Source organism: Scardinius erythrophthalmus (assembly GCF_964197995.2).
Source record: "Scardinius erythrophthalmus genome assembly, chromosome: 6".
Taxonomy (NCBI): domain Eukaryota; kingdom Metazoa; phylum Chordata; class Actinopteri; order Cypriniformes; family Leuciscidae; genus Scardinius; species Scardinius erythrophthalmus.
The window spans coordinates 2,289,270-2,305,074 of record NC_138226.1 but is presented as its reverse complement, the minus strand read 5'-3'; the positions used below and the strand labels follow the sequence as shown (position 1 = coordinate 2,305,074).

At 35.7% G+C, this 15,805-nt stretch overlaps 1 protein-coding gene across 2 annotated transcripts in view; it reads right to left on the bottom strand.

Annotated features, from left to right (window-relative positions):
• Positions 1–4: 4 nt before the first annotated feature.
• nms (neuromedin S) overlaps positions 5–15,805 on the bottom strand; it is a 31,153-nt gene continuing 15,352 nt past the window's right edge. For both annotated transcript variants that reach the window (XM_081368754.1, XM_081368755.1), the window contains exons 3-10: positions 8,333–8,576; positions 7,526–7,578; positions 6,432–6,485; positions 6,322–6,348; positions 6,188–6,241; positions 4,603–4,668; positions 2,716–2,755; positions 5–165 (exon numbers count right to left, since the gene is read on the bottom strand). In XM_081368754.1, coding sequence (XP_081224880.1) covers positions 125–165; positions 2,716–2,755; positions 4,603–4,668; positions 6,188–6,241; positions 6,322–6,348; positions 6,432–6,485; positions 7,526–7,578; positions 8,333–8,477 — 480 coding nt within the window. In that variant the 5' untranslated portion in view covers positions 8,478–8,576 and the 3' untranslated portion in view covers positions 5–124. The remainder of the gene's footprint in view (positions 166–2,715; positions 2,756–4,602; positions 4,669–6,187; positions 6,242–6,321; positions 6,349–6,431; positions 6,486–7,525; positions 7,579–8,332; positions 8,577–15,805) is intronic.

Below are 15,805 nucleotides of genomic sequence, written 5' to 3'. Positions count from 1 at the left end.
TTAGCAATAATACGTAAACCTTCGGCAAGCATGAGGTTACATTTATTAAAAGAGGTTTTAATGAAATTGGTGGGGTTTTGAAGCTTGACAGCAACAATAATGCAGCTTTAACACATTATAGGCGTTACGGTGTCAGAGAGAATCCCAGATAAGAACAGAGGACGTCTGTGGAGAGGAGAAACACGGGGTTAAATCCACCAATTTACATGGAAATGAATCAAATCTTTAAACTGTTGCTCATGGTCACTATTGTGTATCATTTCCATCTGTCACGTCCTATCTGCACTCTATTGGCCCATAAATACCAGCAAAAACCTCAATGATGTGTTTCTCTTCTCATGCTTTGCTCTCTGTTACAGTGTTTTGCAATCGCCAGGACACATTTCTCAATACTTGGGTCACTTTTTCTCTGTGAGCTGAACTGGGGATCAGTTATCATTGTTTTGGCACTAAATTTATTAAATTCTTTTCTCATTCAAAGGCCACAAAAACTCAATGTACCTACGGGCCAATTTGCACGTTTACATGCAAACCTACAGTTTTTACTAAATCACTTTAATGACTTTCTCAATACTTGGGTCACGGTTTCAAAACACTGATTTCAACATCAGTCCATGCGAGAGAAACTGTGGGTCATTTATCACTGCATGTGCACATTATGACATCTTTCAAATTACTGTGACACAAAAAAACAAGAGGCCAAATTGCACGTTTACATACTCAAGTAGTCAAATATTGTATCCCTTAAAACTCATCTTTGATCACTAAAATTGTATATGTAAATTGTTTTTTTTCCTTTAAAAATGTTTTCTTCTTGCCTTAAAATATCTTGAGTGTAACTCGACACCCTCGCCTCATTTAGTATGTGTGGTTCTATGAATATGCAAATGAGCCCCGCCTCCACTCACTCCCTCAGCTCAGAGATCCACTGGTTGACGATCACACGTTGATCTGATTGGTTACAAGGTAGTTTGTGACGTCAGAAACACCAGCGATTTCAAAGCGTGTTTTTGAGACTGTCTTTGGTTCACTGCAGTTTTAAGGAGGAAATACTCAGCAATGCTGTCGACTTATGAATTTACACATGCTTTGCATGTGTCTTAAAGCATATTAAAAACACCACATAGACACATAAACAACATTGAAAGCTGAATTTTAAAAACTATCTTGAAAGTTGTAACCAATCAGATCAACGTGTGATTGTCAACGAGTGGATCTCTGAGCTGAGTGATCTCTGACCTCCACTCACTGCTCATTAGCATATTCATAGAACCACGCATACTAAATAAGGCAAGGGTGTCGAGTTACATTCAAGATAGTTTAAGGTAGGGTGACCACCTGCTAATAAGCCCAAGGGGGGACAAGGGGTATGTTTCTGAGGGACAATGTGGGACACTGTCTGGCGCGGCGGTGCCCCACTGGCAGACTGGCAGGTTTACCCATTTCTAGCACATACCACTTTGCATAGTATTAATAATGCCCTATTCTCCTAAACGTGTAATTTTTGATGTATGCTCATGAATAGGCCAACCAATGTGTATTTTTTTTTCTAAATAAAGACTCATAATATTTTGAACATTCAATGAATTGACAGATGTACTTCCACTTAAGATTTACTATTTAATTTTATTTATTTTAAAATAAATTTTAATAAATTAATAAATTATAATATAAATTTATAGGATTAACAGGAATTGTAGTTGTTCAACACCACAGGAACAGTTAAAAAAAAGTATTAAAAAAAAAATACGATTGACCTCGTATTCCCCTCCCTCCATGTCCGATTGAGAAGGACGTTTTGCAAAGGTCACAAAAAGCCCTCTCGGTATCCCCCTCAACACCTTTCAGCCACAAATATTCATTTCCCCATTCTTGTTTCTTGTACTCACACCTTCTCTTTTTAATTGATGATGGCGTTGGCTCTCAGACAGTCTCTTTCTCGAATTTTTCGAATTGGAAAGCGCGCATCTGAAAGTTCCTTAATTCCTTCCAAGTGTGTCAGGTATGCGCGTGCGTGCGCTGTCATGACAACAACGAAAAAGTTGACAACAACCTAGTCAGCAGTTCAACTGAGGGGTTTGTGTGGCAACAATAGCGTGCTGAAATGTCAAGTAATGTTCGTTTGTCTGCTTGGGGCTCGAGTATATAGAGCGACCAACTTTTTTTTTGAGCAAGCATATAGATTATGCGTGACACGGTCTCAATTTGCGTGACGCGTTAATTGGGCTTCAAACGCTGTGCGCGCACGCGCTACGCGGGACGGGTGGTCACCCTAGTTTAAGGCAAGAAGGAAAACGTTTAAGTATGTCATTTTGGTGATCAAAGATGAGATTTAAGGGATAAAATGATTGGCTACAGGGGGACTTTAAGAAGACAGTCTACTAATACTCTAATTACTGCTATTTGACATGTAGTTGCTAGTTAGTAGAATGATTATAATATAGTTTTTCCAAACTTTGCTTGTGCTCTGGAAGAATGAGTTCATTTGAGCCATGAATTAAGTTTTTGGGTCATTTTGAGCTGCTGTGTTCAAAGAGTTTTGAAAAAATTACCAAAGCATTGAGAAATGTGTCCCAGCGATTGTTAAAAAGACAAACAATTTGAATGATCCTTAAAAGTTCTTATTCTGTAATGATTAATGATTTAACCGGTCAAATAAAAGCAAGAACCCTGAATTGTGCGTCTGCTTTACGCGATGCTTTTGTTCTCACGCACCTCGCGTGTTCCTTCCAGAAGTGCCGCAAGCGTTCTTCAGCTTCTCTAGGAGAAAGACACACGTTACTCAAAAAAAGACACGGGAGATTAAAGCAAGCACATATTAAACAGTGCATTCATAATCACAATGCCACGGTTGATCTCCAGCCTAATATGGGGCGCCGTTTGTAAAGAGGCTCACGCTGAAAATAACAGCAACATTTTGTCACATTTAGCTTCAAACAATGTTTAAAAAACTGGTATGAATTTTTGACGGTCACTTTTTACCACATTTACAATAATATTTGTCAACTTAGAGATATTTTAAATAGTTAAATCTAAATATTAAATGTTACACCTAAATGTTAAATGTTAAATCTAAATGCTAAATCTAAATGTTAAATCTAAATCTAAATGTTAAATATAAATATAAATCTAAATGTTAAATCTAAATGTTAAATGTTAAATCTAAATCTAAATGTTAAATCTAAATATTAAATCTAAATCTAAATGTTAAATCTAAATGTTAAATCTAAATCTAAATGTTAAATCTAAATGTTAAATCTAAATGTTAAATCTAAATCTAAATCTAAATGTTGAATCTAAATATAAATGTTAAATCTAAATGTTAAATCTAAATCTAAATCTAAATGTTGAATCTAAATCTAAATGTTAAATCTAAATCTAAATGTTGAATCTAAATGTTTGGGTTGAAACTAAATATTTAACTAATATGCAAATTCAAAAAGCCGGTAACAGGAAGTGCCAAAATAAAAGCTCGAGGTGGTCAGTGTGTGTTTATAGCATGGTTTATAGTGTCAAATAACGAATAAAAACCATCTCATCCGAGGAAATGGACTCTTGGACATAGATTATCGTGATAATAACTACCTAAAATAATAAACACGTTTGGAGAAACTGTATTTGAAGAGTTGGCTAGTGTCACTTTTATGAAAAGTGCGGGACTTATGACCTGTAGCCATAATAGCCAGCCACTAGGGGGCTCACTTTGACTGAATGTCATGTCATTACTCTCATCACGATACTCTACAGTTTCTCCAAACGTGTTTATTATTTTAGGAAGTTATTATCGTTATATTATAGTTATTATTATGAGATGGTTTTTATTCATTATTTGACACTATAAACCATGCTATAAACACACACTGACCACCTCGAGCTTTTATTTTGCCACTTCCGGCATTTTGAATTTGCATATTAGTTAAATATTTAGTTTCACCCAAAACATTTAGATTCAACATTTAGATTTAGATTCAACATTTAGATTTAGATTTAGATTTAACATTTAGATTTAACATTTAGATTTAGATTTAACATTTATATTTAACATTTAGATTTAGATTTAATATTTAGATTTAACATTTAGATTTAGATTTAACATTTAACATTTAGATTTAACATTTAGATTTAGATTTAATATTTAGATTTAACATTTAGATTTAGATTTAACATTTAGATTTAACATTTAGATTTAGATTTAATATTTAGATTTAACATTTAGATTTAGATTTAACATTTAACATTTAGATTTAACATTTAGATTTAGATTTAACATTTAGATTTAGATTTAACATTTAGATTTAGATTTAACATTTAGATTTAGATTTAGCATTTAGATTTAATATTTAACATTTAGGTGTAACATTTAATATTTAGATTTAACTATTTAAAATATCTCTAAGTTGACAAATATTGTTGTAAATGTGGTAAAAAGTGACCATCAAAAATTCATACCAGTTTTTTTTAACATTGTTTGAAGCTAAATGTGACAAAATGTTGCTGTTATTTTCAGCGTGAGCCGCTTTACAAACGGCGCCCCATAGCCTAACGCCTTCAACCGAGCGTCTGCCAGACAGCATCAGATCAGAGACGAGCACTGCCGCGCACCTGCTGTTTCTTCCGGCGCAGAGAGAGCTTCGGCGAGAGGCGCATCAGCGGGTGGACCGAGTGAGACTGAAGACGAGGAGAAAACATATTCATATATACAGTACCGGCCAAAAGTGATTTTAATGACCCTACAAATTCTATTAAAGGGTTAGTTCACCCAAAAATGAAAGTTCTGTCAGTAATCACTCTCCCTCATGTCGTTCCAACCCCGTAAGACTTTCGTTCATCTTCAGAACACAAATTAAGATATTTTTGATTAAATCTGAGAGCTGTCTCACTCCTCCATAGGCTTCTCTGTAATCGAGATCTCTGACATCTCAGAAAAGTTAGTAAAGACATCGTTAAAATAGTCCAAGTGACTACAGTGGCTCAACCTTAGGTTTATCAAGCGACGAGAATACTTTTTGTGCGCAAAAAAACAAACAAAAATAATGACTTTATTCAACTCTTCATTTTCCTCTGTGTGTCTCTGAGTGAGTTCACGAGTGTAACAGTGCAGCGCTTCTGGGTTGTACGTCAGAACGGAGGCTCACTATTGGCCAGCATCACACACATGACCAGCGTCGGCCAATAGTGAGCCTCCGTTCTGACGTACAATCCAGAAGCGCTGCACTGTTACACTCGTGAACTCACTCAGAGACACACAGAGGAAAATGAAGAGTTGAATAAAGTCATTATTTTTGTTGTTTTTGCGCACAAAAAGTATTCTCGTCGCTTGATAAACTTAAGGTTGAGCCACTGGAGTCACTTGGACTATTTTAACGATGTCTTTACTAACTTTCTGGGAGGGCAGATCTCGATTACAGAGAAGCCTATGGAGGAGTGAGACAGCTCTCAGATTTCATCATAAATATCTTCATTTGTGTCTGAAGATGAACGAAAGTCTTTTGGAACGACATGAGGGAGAGTAAATACTGAAAGGATATTCATTTTTGGGTGAACTAACGCTTTAAACCATCAAAATACACTGTAAAAAGTGTTCAGTTCACTTACTTACATTTTTTTTTGTAAACCCGTTGTCTTAAAATTATTAAGTAAATAAACATAATGCTTAATTGGAAAAATTAAGTTATGTGAACTTGATAATTCCACATAACTTATTTTTTTCGATTAAGCGTTAAGTTCATTTACTTAATAATTTTAAGTTAAGTCAACTGATCACTTTTTACAGTGATAAATATTTGAAATATGAGGGAAGATCAAAACACTAAACTTATGCAATTATAATTTTTCTGGGCAATCTACAGTTACAGGTTTTATTTTACTATGCAAAAAGATGACAGGATAATGCAAACATAATGACCACAACATAATCAGATATTCATATTTAGTTTCTCTCATGTTTTTGCATGCGTTCATAATTTCTTTGTATGACAGTCTGGATAAAAATTAATTTGTAAATGTTTCTTTGCATCATTATGACTAATAAAACAATCGACTCCAAGCACAACTACGCAATATGACTACAAAATCTTTATAATATTTCAATAAATGTTCAATAACATCACTTTTGGCCACTATGTTATCAGGGAATATGCATTATATAGAGAGAATGTTTGAGGACAGTAACGTGAGATGTTGATACCTCTCTCTCTACTTCGCCGACTGAGTTCTGTGCTTTGGAATAATGAAACAGGAACTGAAGAGCAGAAGAAAAACGAACAGAGCGTCAGTCAGAAACAGGACAGAGAGCAGAAGCGGCTTTATTTATGAACTCACCCTCTTAAAAACATTCTGAATCTGCTCCTGTAGAAACACATGAGAGAGTTCAGACACAGGGTCACGGGGTCAAAGGTCATGATGATGAACTCACTCACTTACACACTCACCTGGTCCAGGTTCCTTCGCTCCACACCACAAAGAGAACTTAGTAAAGCCGAGGCCTAAGAACACAGACATGTACAGTATGATTAGCTATGACTTAAAGGTGCAGTGTGTGCGATTTAGCGGCATCTAGTGGAGAGGTTGCGAATTGCACCCAATAGCAGAGAGTAGCCAGTTAAGCAGTGAGGTTTCTTTACAAAGATAAATTAAGGAATTAGATTTACTTTGCAAACATTATTGCGAATATTATTGTTACTTGTTCATCATTGTGTCAGTGTTTTATTCGCTGACTTCAGCTCGCTTCTTTGCACGAAGAACAACATAGTGACGAAACGCGTTTGTCCGTTTAGGGCTCCTGTAGAAACACGTCGATGTAAGGAGACCCGCGGTGTGTGTAGAGAGAAATGCCTCATTATTTTACTAGGTAAGTTCCATATTCATAAGGCAAAATTTTCCAAATCAAGACCATGTTTTAAATTATTCCAAATTGAAACTGACATATGTTTTCAGTCTCTTAAATTGGTAAAAAAATAATAATAATAATAAAAAATAAGAAAGCTATGTTAATAACTGATATACTCAAAACTTTTTTTCATTAATGAAGTTTGTAAGTCTGTTTTCTTTTTTTTATTTATTAATTTCATACTTGTTATTCATTTTATGTTATGTGTATTATTTGATGTATAATCTTTGTTTATGGACAGTGATGACTGAATGTTTGTATATTGAATTCTAAAAAATAAAAATAGAAATGGCTCATTCTAAGGTAATAAACGGTTCATTAAGGTCTTTATACACCACTGAAAACATAGTTATGCATATGATATTGCATTTCTGTCATCAGATCATCCTAAATATTACATAATGCACCTTTAAAGTTAACTTGTACATTTGGATGGATGGATGGATGGATGGATGGATGGATGGATGGATGGATGGATAGATAGATAGATAGATAGATAGATAGATAGATAGATAGATAGATAGATAGATAGATAGATAGATAGATAGATAGATAGATAGATAGATAGATAGATAGATAGATAGATTAGAATTATTAGACAATACTTAAGCCAAAAGTAAAATAATTCATTCATACCTGTATATAATCTCCATAATCATCACAATCTGTCAGTGGTCTAGGATAGCCTTCTGCAATCACACATACAAACAATCTGTGTTATTGATTAACGGATAGAGATGTCCCACTCTAAAATCCTGATGGATTAGTATCATAATTTGGAAACAACCTTAAATGAATATTATATGAATTATTATAACAGGATTTCAACAAAATGCAAAAAAAAAAAAAAAAAAAAAATCTAGATGTTTTTGGTAACACATTACAATATAAAAACATTAGTTAATTACATTAGTTACCATAAACTAAGAACAATACTTCCACAGCATTTATTACTTACACTAATAAAGTTACATCTCAGTTACATTTTTTAAATCAGAAGTTGTATCTGTTAATATTATTGAATGTGTCTGAACTGACATGAACTATAATGAACAGTTTTATGTTTATTAACTAACATTAACAAACATTCATAGATACTGTAATAAATGCTCATTAATATTAGTTCATGCATTAACTAACGCTAACTAATGGAATATTACTCCATGTTTAACAAACTAGATTTATGATGATAAAACAAAAGACCTCCATGCACTTTCTAGGCTATCCAATAGAGAATCAAATATGAATTTAATTTTATCCATCTTATTTGATTCCTTTAGGATTTATTCCAAATGATCAACAGGAATCCTGAACAAATTACATTAGAAATTCAAGCTGATAATTAACTTTATAAAATAAGAGAAATGCGTCCTGTCATCTGTCGATACACAAATTATGTAGAAATCTAATGTGAAGTGAAACGCAAGTGCTGAAGTTACTCACCAACAGCTGAGTAAAAGCTGCTGATAAACCACACTAAACAGCAGAACACCGAGAAGTGCCGATAGCACGCGCTCCTCCCCATAATATCCGTGTGAGTTGGGCTGAGTTTCTGAAGGATGTTCTGCTTCTGGAGAGCTGAAGTCATGCTGATGCTGATAAAGGCTGTAAAGTCTCTCTCAGCAGGCGACCAATCAACACCGAGATCGAGTCCCCGCGCGCACCATTACCAGAGCGCGCTCTCGACCTGGGCGCGTCACACACACACACACACACAAACACACACACACACACACACACACACACACACACACTGTGGAAATAATCACTGATGGAGAATCACGCGTCACAGGGACACCACATTCAATTATGTGGGCTTACCTTCCACCCTCTTAATTAGTAGCCTATTAGTGTTAGGCGGTGAGTTTGAGTCAGCTTTACATTCACCAAACTTTACAGATTTATTTCTATTCTGAAGGTTTGTTCATATGGATATATCATTCACCCGATTTATAGAACATTTTTACTCCTAAAAACATGGTGAGATCTCTCTATGAAGTGATTTTTCTCAATTATAGTCATTAATTATAGGCATTCAGATTTACAGTAAAATTGAAAGCTATAGTCACATTTATCTGTGCCCTTCAATATATGTCAAAATGCACAAAAAGTGATTGTTTTCCTTGTTTTTGACCCATGTAACCTTGTACTTTAAAGTTCTCCTGTACTCAATAATTGTATCCCTTAAAACTCATCTTTGATCACCAAAATTACGTTTAAAGTTTTTGCCTTGAAAAACATTTCTTAATGCCTTAATATCTTGAGTGTAACTCGACACCCTCGCCTCATTTAGTATACGCAGTTCTATGAATATGCAAATGAGCCCCGCCTCCACTCACTCACTCAGCTCAGAGATCCACTGGTTGACGATCACACGTTGATCTGATTGGTTACAAGGTAGTTTGTGACGTCAGAAACACCAGCGATTTCAAAGCGTGTTTTTGAGACTGTCTTTGGTTCACTGCTAGCCTGGTTCTACCAGACTCTCGTACATTTCATTTGTACTGAGAGTCTGGAATCTCTCCATTGAGAAACGTTTACTTCCTTGTAGGCGGGTTCTCTGTTAAAGTTCAAAACTATTGGATCTGCCCAGAGTCACTCAGGATCTGCCATAGCCAATCGCTAACGTGTGGTCGTGACGTATGTCATGCGCCGAAACCGGCCGGAAACATTTACAAATTCAAAATGTAAAAGGACAGTGAATGTATTCAGTCAACTGTCGAAGCTGGGTCTAATCATTAACAATACGCCGCTGCGGTCGTTTCGGATCTGCCGCAAATGCTGTACAGTGATCACCGGCTGCTGCGCGATACGGAAACAACTTTTCTGCCTCCTTCACTTGGTCCTCCATTAGTGCAACAAGAGGGGAGACGACAACAACTATCGGCTTTGCATCCCTATCGTTCCCCTTAGCTAACTCATTCACCTCTAGAACTGCCATGGCGGTCATTTTGACCGTTTTGAATTTTATATCTGCAATAACTGTGTTGAAAAAATAAATACAATCCTGCTGGTACCTGACTTTTCCTAAAAGTGTCTGTATTTTCATTTAAAATGTTTTTCATATAAATTACCTATGTAAATTACACATAAAGCAAAAAAAAAAAAAAAAAAAAAAATGAACATATTTACCTATTTCGGCCATAAACGGTCATATTGACCGCACTGAATTTCGCGGTATTATTATACCAATATACGCAACAATAAAATGTGGTAAAAAATACACTAAACATATTCAACAACAAATCATTTAAATGTAATGATATTCAGAACAGAACAAGAATGAAAAAATAACTAAAGCCAAAATGAAATGCTTTAGAAGCGAAAGTGAAAGTAAGCGGCGTTGGGCTCACGTAACTCTCTAATTGGAATCAAAATGTTTCAACATTTGCAATGTATTTGGATGCTAAACTATTCTTTATCATATAGGCTTTGAACTTCACTCACGTTCCAATATCGACGGAAAAAATCATCCTCTTCACACGCATAAAATGGTACGAATTGTAGCCTACCAGTACTGAGAAACAGAGCAGTGGAATTTTTATATGTTAGGTTGACTATTTTATTATTATATTTTATTATGGCTATAATGAACAGGCTGCAATGCTGGAATATGGTGTGTGTGTCGGCGGGCGCGATCAAACAGTGGAAACATGAAAACATCTCCGTCATTTTGTTCAGGGCATCTACGAATATTATTTATTTATAAATTATAATTAAACTTGTTTAAATGTACAGTTTGGTGTTGTTTTGTTTTTAAAAGACATCCTAATACAATAAATGAATTAATCTCTCAATTGGGGATTTATCATTAAAGATACAGAGTTTTGAATAGCGATCAAAATGACCGCTTGCGGCAGTTCTAGTAGTTATGGAATTCTGGCACTTCTAGTGCGGAGTGAGCTGGAAAATCAAACTTTTCCCGAACCCCGTGGGGAGGAGTGCCACAACATCATGGCCACCAACAAAACTTAGAAAACCTTGTTCTTGCTCCGGCTTTAACTTCTGTATATTCGGCAGTTTTGCAACAACGGACCGAATAGCTTTTCTCACATCTTTCTCCGCTGCCATTACTCCAACTCAAACTGACGCACTACATCAACGTCATCGTTCTCAGCCACTCCCTCTGTTCGCTGATTGGTCCTACAAAAAATTGATTTCTGGAAACCTAAGAATATACAGCAGTCCCAGACGTAGTACTGAAGGAAAATGAAATTGAGCGGAAGTACGTAGGAGGGCGGAGCCAGGCTAGTTCACTGCAGGTTTAAGGAGGAAATACTCAGCAATGGTGTCGACTTATGAATTTACACATGGTTTGTCTTAAAGCGTATTAAAAACACCACATAGACATATAAACAACATTAAAAGCTGGATTTACACCACAGGGGGACTTTAAAGGGGGGGGTGAAATGCTATTTCATGCATACTGAGTTTTTTACACTGTTAAAGAGTTTGATTCCCATGCTAAACATGGACAAAGTTTCAAAAATTAAATTGTACGTTTGAAGGAGTATTTCTGTGCCAAAAATTGTCCTTCCGGTTTGTCACAAGTTTCGGAAAGTTTTTTTTCGAGTATGGGTCTGCGTGACGTCAGCTGGGGCGGAATTTCCTTATATGGGTCCTAAGGGCACTTCTCCGGAAGGACGCGGGCGCGCGCGCAACCATAGACCAGAGCAAGAGAGCGAAAGCAGTTCGCCATCAAAGCGCCCTGCCCGGCTTTTGGAAGTCAATGTCACCAAAGAAGTGGGTTTTTGTTTGCCAGGGCAAGACAACCCTGCACAGATTCCCAAAGAACCCGGTGTTAAGGCACCAGTGGATGGAGTTTGTTTTTTCAGAGCATCATAAACGGAGTTGTGTAAGACTGTTTGTTCCCTGCATTTCGACGATGATTGTTTTATAAACAAAACCCAGATCAATGGATTTGCAGATCGTCTAATGCTTAAGGATCGAGCAGTCACAATGATAAAGGTTTGCGGCGGTGAGTAAAACTGCTTCAAATGTCTCTCTGTGTTGTTGTTAGCTCGGCGCATTAGCACAGCTTTAGCTCCGCCCACACGGCCCGCCTCCAGCCGCTCGTTTTTTTCCGGAAAGACTCGGTACAGCCTATCTTTCTTTTATAAATATAATAAAACTAAAGACTTTTTGGAGATATGAAGGATGCAATACTACTCTATAGGTACTCAAGATTAACAGGAGATTGAGTGAAAATTAATCACTCCCCCCCCCCCAGAGAGTCTTCAGTCAGAAGACAGAACAGAAAATTTTCTGTTTTGAATTTTAAAAAATCACAGCTTCATCGGAAGGTTATGATACTTGGTGACTTTTATGGCATTAGGTATGTGTATGCAAAAAAAATTTTTAGGTCATGATCCGAGCATGCTAAGTGGTCGTAAAAAAAAAAGTCACACTCAGTGCCTTCGGTCAAAAATGACCGACCCATAGGAAATGAATGGGAAATTTACAAAAACACAAAAATTCTCTGAATTTTTGTCTGTACAATCTACAAATCGGCCACGATTCTAAAAAAAAGTACACCGCAGTAAAGGGGTGACACTCTACAACATCAAGAGTGCAAAAAATTCACACCCACCCACACATACACACACAAACACACTTTTATACACATACACACCAATAAATTCAGGAAATGAATGGGAAAATGACAAAAACACAAAAATTCTCTACAAATCGGCCACGATGCAGAAAAAAAGTGCTCAGCAATGAAGGGGTGAAACTCTAAAACATCAAGAGTGAAAAACATAACATAATTAATAATTATAATTAATATATATATATATATAATTAATATAATTATGATTAAAATTATTAAAATAATAATTAATAAAATGTATAACCTTGGCAAAAAGTATTTTTTGAGAATTTCTAAAAAAATACATTCCATCCACATCTTAAAAGTAAGTAATTTGGTCCAAAAACAACTAGAATTCACAAACATCTCCATTTAGAGCTATTACGGGCATCTAGTGGTAAACCCATGCAATAACATGATTTATTTGATTTTATGTTTAATAAATTGATTTTTTTTTTTTCTGAAAGCCTAGTCTCTATTTTAACCGAAAATACCGTATAGAAAAAAAAATAATAATAATAAAAAAAACAACAACATTATTTTCAATGGCAAAAAATGGACTATAAATATTGCATAAATATTAATAAGTTCAATCAAATTGTCTCAAAATACTAAATTAAAAATAATAAATATTATAGAACAAAAATAAATTGCATTGGTTTTTACTGGGATGGAGGAAGTTTAATTTTTAGGTGTCCGGTCACTTCTGACCGGGAAGGCACTGAGTGTGACTGCTAAACGAAGACTCTCTGAGGGTTAAGATATTCAGGTATGGAAATATTCAGACATTTAATAAAGTTATCAAACACTTCACAGTCTTCACAGCATAAATGAAAGATAAATCCTTACATTAAAGCTACAAAAGTTATTCAGTCAAGAGCAGAGAATGATTTTCTCTTTTTCTTTTGTTATTTTGTGCTTTGATTATTGTTCCTCTGCCTCAGTTGCATATTTAAACATAACATAAACTTATAATGTTTGCGATTCTCAATGTTATCAATCATCTGGGGAAGTATGGTGATAAATATTGCTTTATTCTGCGCTGTCAAGCCTTGAAAACTCTATGTTGTTGATATATAAATATGGACAAAAACACAAAACAATCCTGTATTTATTAGCACATGAACTTTTTCAGGAGGAGGTCACACATTCAGAATCAGCACTTCTGTTATTTATATGTTTACTCATCTGCTAAATTGTAGTCCTTCACTGATAAAAAAGGAAATAGCTGAGAGACTATATATAACCAATACAGAGGATCTTATTAATTCAACCTCTCCAGACTGAAAGAAAAATAACACATGCATGCACCTGTTTTAGATTTAAACAGTCGCTGCAGTGGATGTTTTGATCAGTGAAGATTAGAATAACATGTTCATTTATTCCAGATTGGTTGGAGCTGTTTTTCCATACACGGCGACGGCACTGGTTCTGCTGATCGTGTTTCCAGTGTTTCGTCTTTGATGCATTAATAACGAATTACACAGTGGATCGAGGCGCTCGTAACGACACGTTACGCAGATTACACGCTAAACTGAGCAGAGGCGAGACCGCGTGACCTTTTCCACAGGGCACAACCAGGGGCGCAACTACCCAGTGTCAGAGGTGTATGCAGCAACAATTTTGGCCAACAACAAAGAAATAAATAACTGTGCCATGTGAGTGAGGAACGTGTGATAGCTAACAGATGAAATAAGTAGAAAATGGTAATTTATTAATAAAATTGAAATATATTTGACAGTGATGAATCCACTGCTGAGTGGACCTCTGTCCCTCTAGGGGGGTTCGGGGGCATGCTCCCCCGTAAGAAAATTTTGTGCTTTTTAATGTTGAATTCATCAATCTGGTACACTTTGAGTGTTCAAAATTAAAAGCTCCAACCCATATTCAGTGTGCAAATTAAACAAAGAAAAAAATCAATAGCCATATATTGTAAAACAAATGCACTGAAAACTAAAGGAAACTTTCATAATTAGTTTTGTACTAATTTCTATACTTCACATTAAAGATGTGATCGGGCCAGCCCAGTGTCAGTCAAGATCGAAAAGAACCAATGGGCTGATAATCTACGTGTGTAATGAAAAATGTAAAAAATAAAATAAAAAATAAAAATAAAAATAATGCTGACTTTTTTTTTTTTACCAATGCATTACAACGGCACTAACCCAGCGGCGCCAATTAAGCAAAACAAAACGAATGGGCCGCCGATGTACGAGTTAAGACAAAGAAAAAAAAATAGCGTATTACGTTAGATGTACCCCACCGGGAATCTCCTAGCCTGGACGTCACACTTTAAATCCTACCTGTTGCCTTTGACCATCCACTTATTTAGTTGCTGGCGCATCAATTGACATGCCATGTCCTTTTCCCTCTTTCTTTTTCTATTTTTAGTCCCGACAGCTTTTTTGCTTTATCCATCTTTTTCGACTCGTGCCGGCTCGCTCAGCGCTCACGGCGCCCCTGCCTGCTCCGCTCGCGACGCGATATTACCCCCCCCCCTCTCTATGTCAAAATTATATGATGGAATCTTATGAATATACTACTCTATCCTGTTAGTCCTCTAAAAAAGTTATATAACATTGAGGAAATGCAGAAATTATTTAGAAACGCACAACAGCAGCTACATATTTAAAAAAAAAAAAAAAAAAAAAAAAAAAAAACACCATCGCTTTGGCGCCCCCTTGTGCTGCGCGCCCCTATGCGCCGCATATAGCGCATACCCACTTTTTGCGCCACTGGGCACAGCCTAACACTTGTAGACTTTCTCAGTCTGTGTAAACCTATAAGGTTCAGAGTATTTATTTCTTCCCTCAGAAAATGTCTAGTAGCCTACAATCATGTGGTTTTGTTTCATTAATACGGTGTATACTTTTTTCTTGATTTACCGGGAAAGATTGGAAGTGAACTGTGACAACATGCCCCATAGGTGTGGTCAGGGCCGGTTCTAGACATTTGGAGGCCCTAGGCAAAATTCATGTTGGAGGCCCCCCACCCCCAATAAAAAACACTTGAAACAAATATGATTCCTAACTTTTTTATTTATACAACATTTCATTTTAAATTTAGTATATTTTTACTTACACAGTACATAAGTTTGGACAAATTACTATTTTTAATGTTTTTGAAAGAAGTCTCTTATGCTCATCAAGCCTGGATTTTATTTGATCAAAAATACAGAAAAATAATATAGTGAAATATTATTACAATTTAAAATAATGGTTTTCTATTTTACTATACTTTAAAATATATTTCTGTGATGCAAAGCTGAATTTAGTGTCACGTGATCCTTCAGAAAACTTTATAATATTCTGATTTATTATCAAATG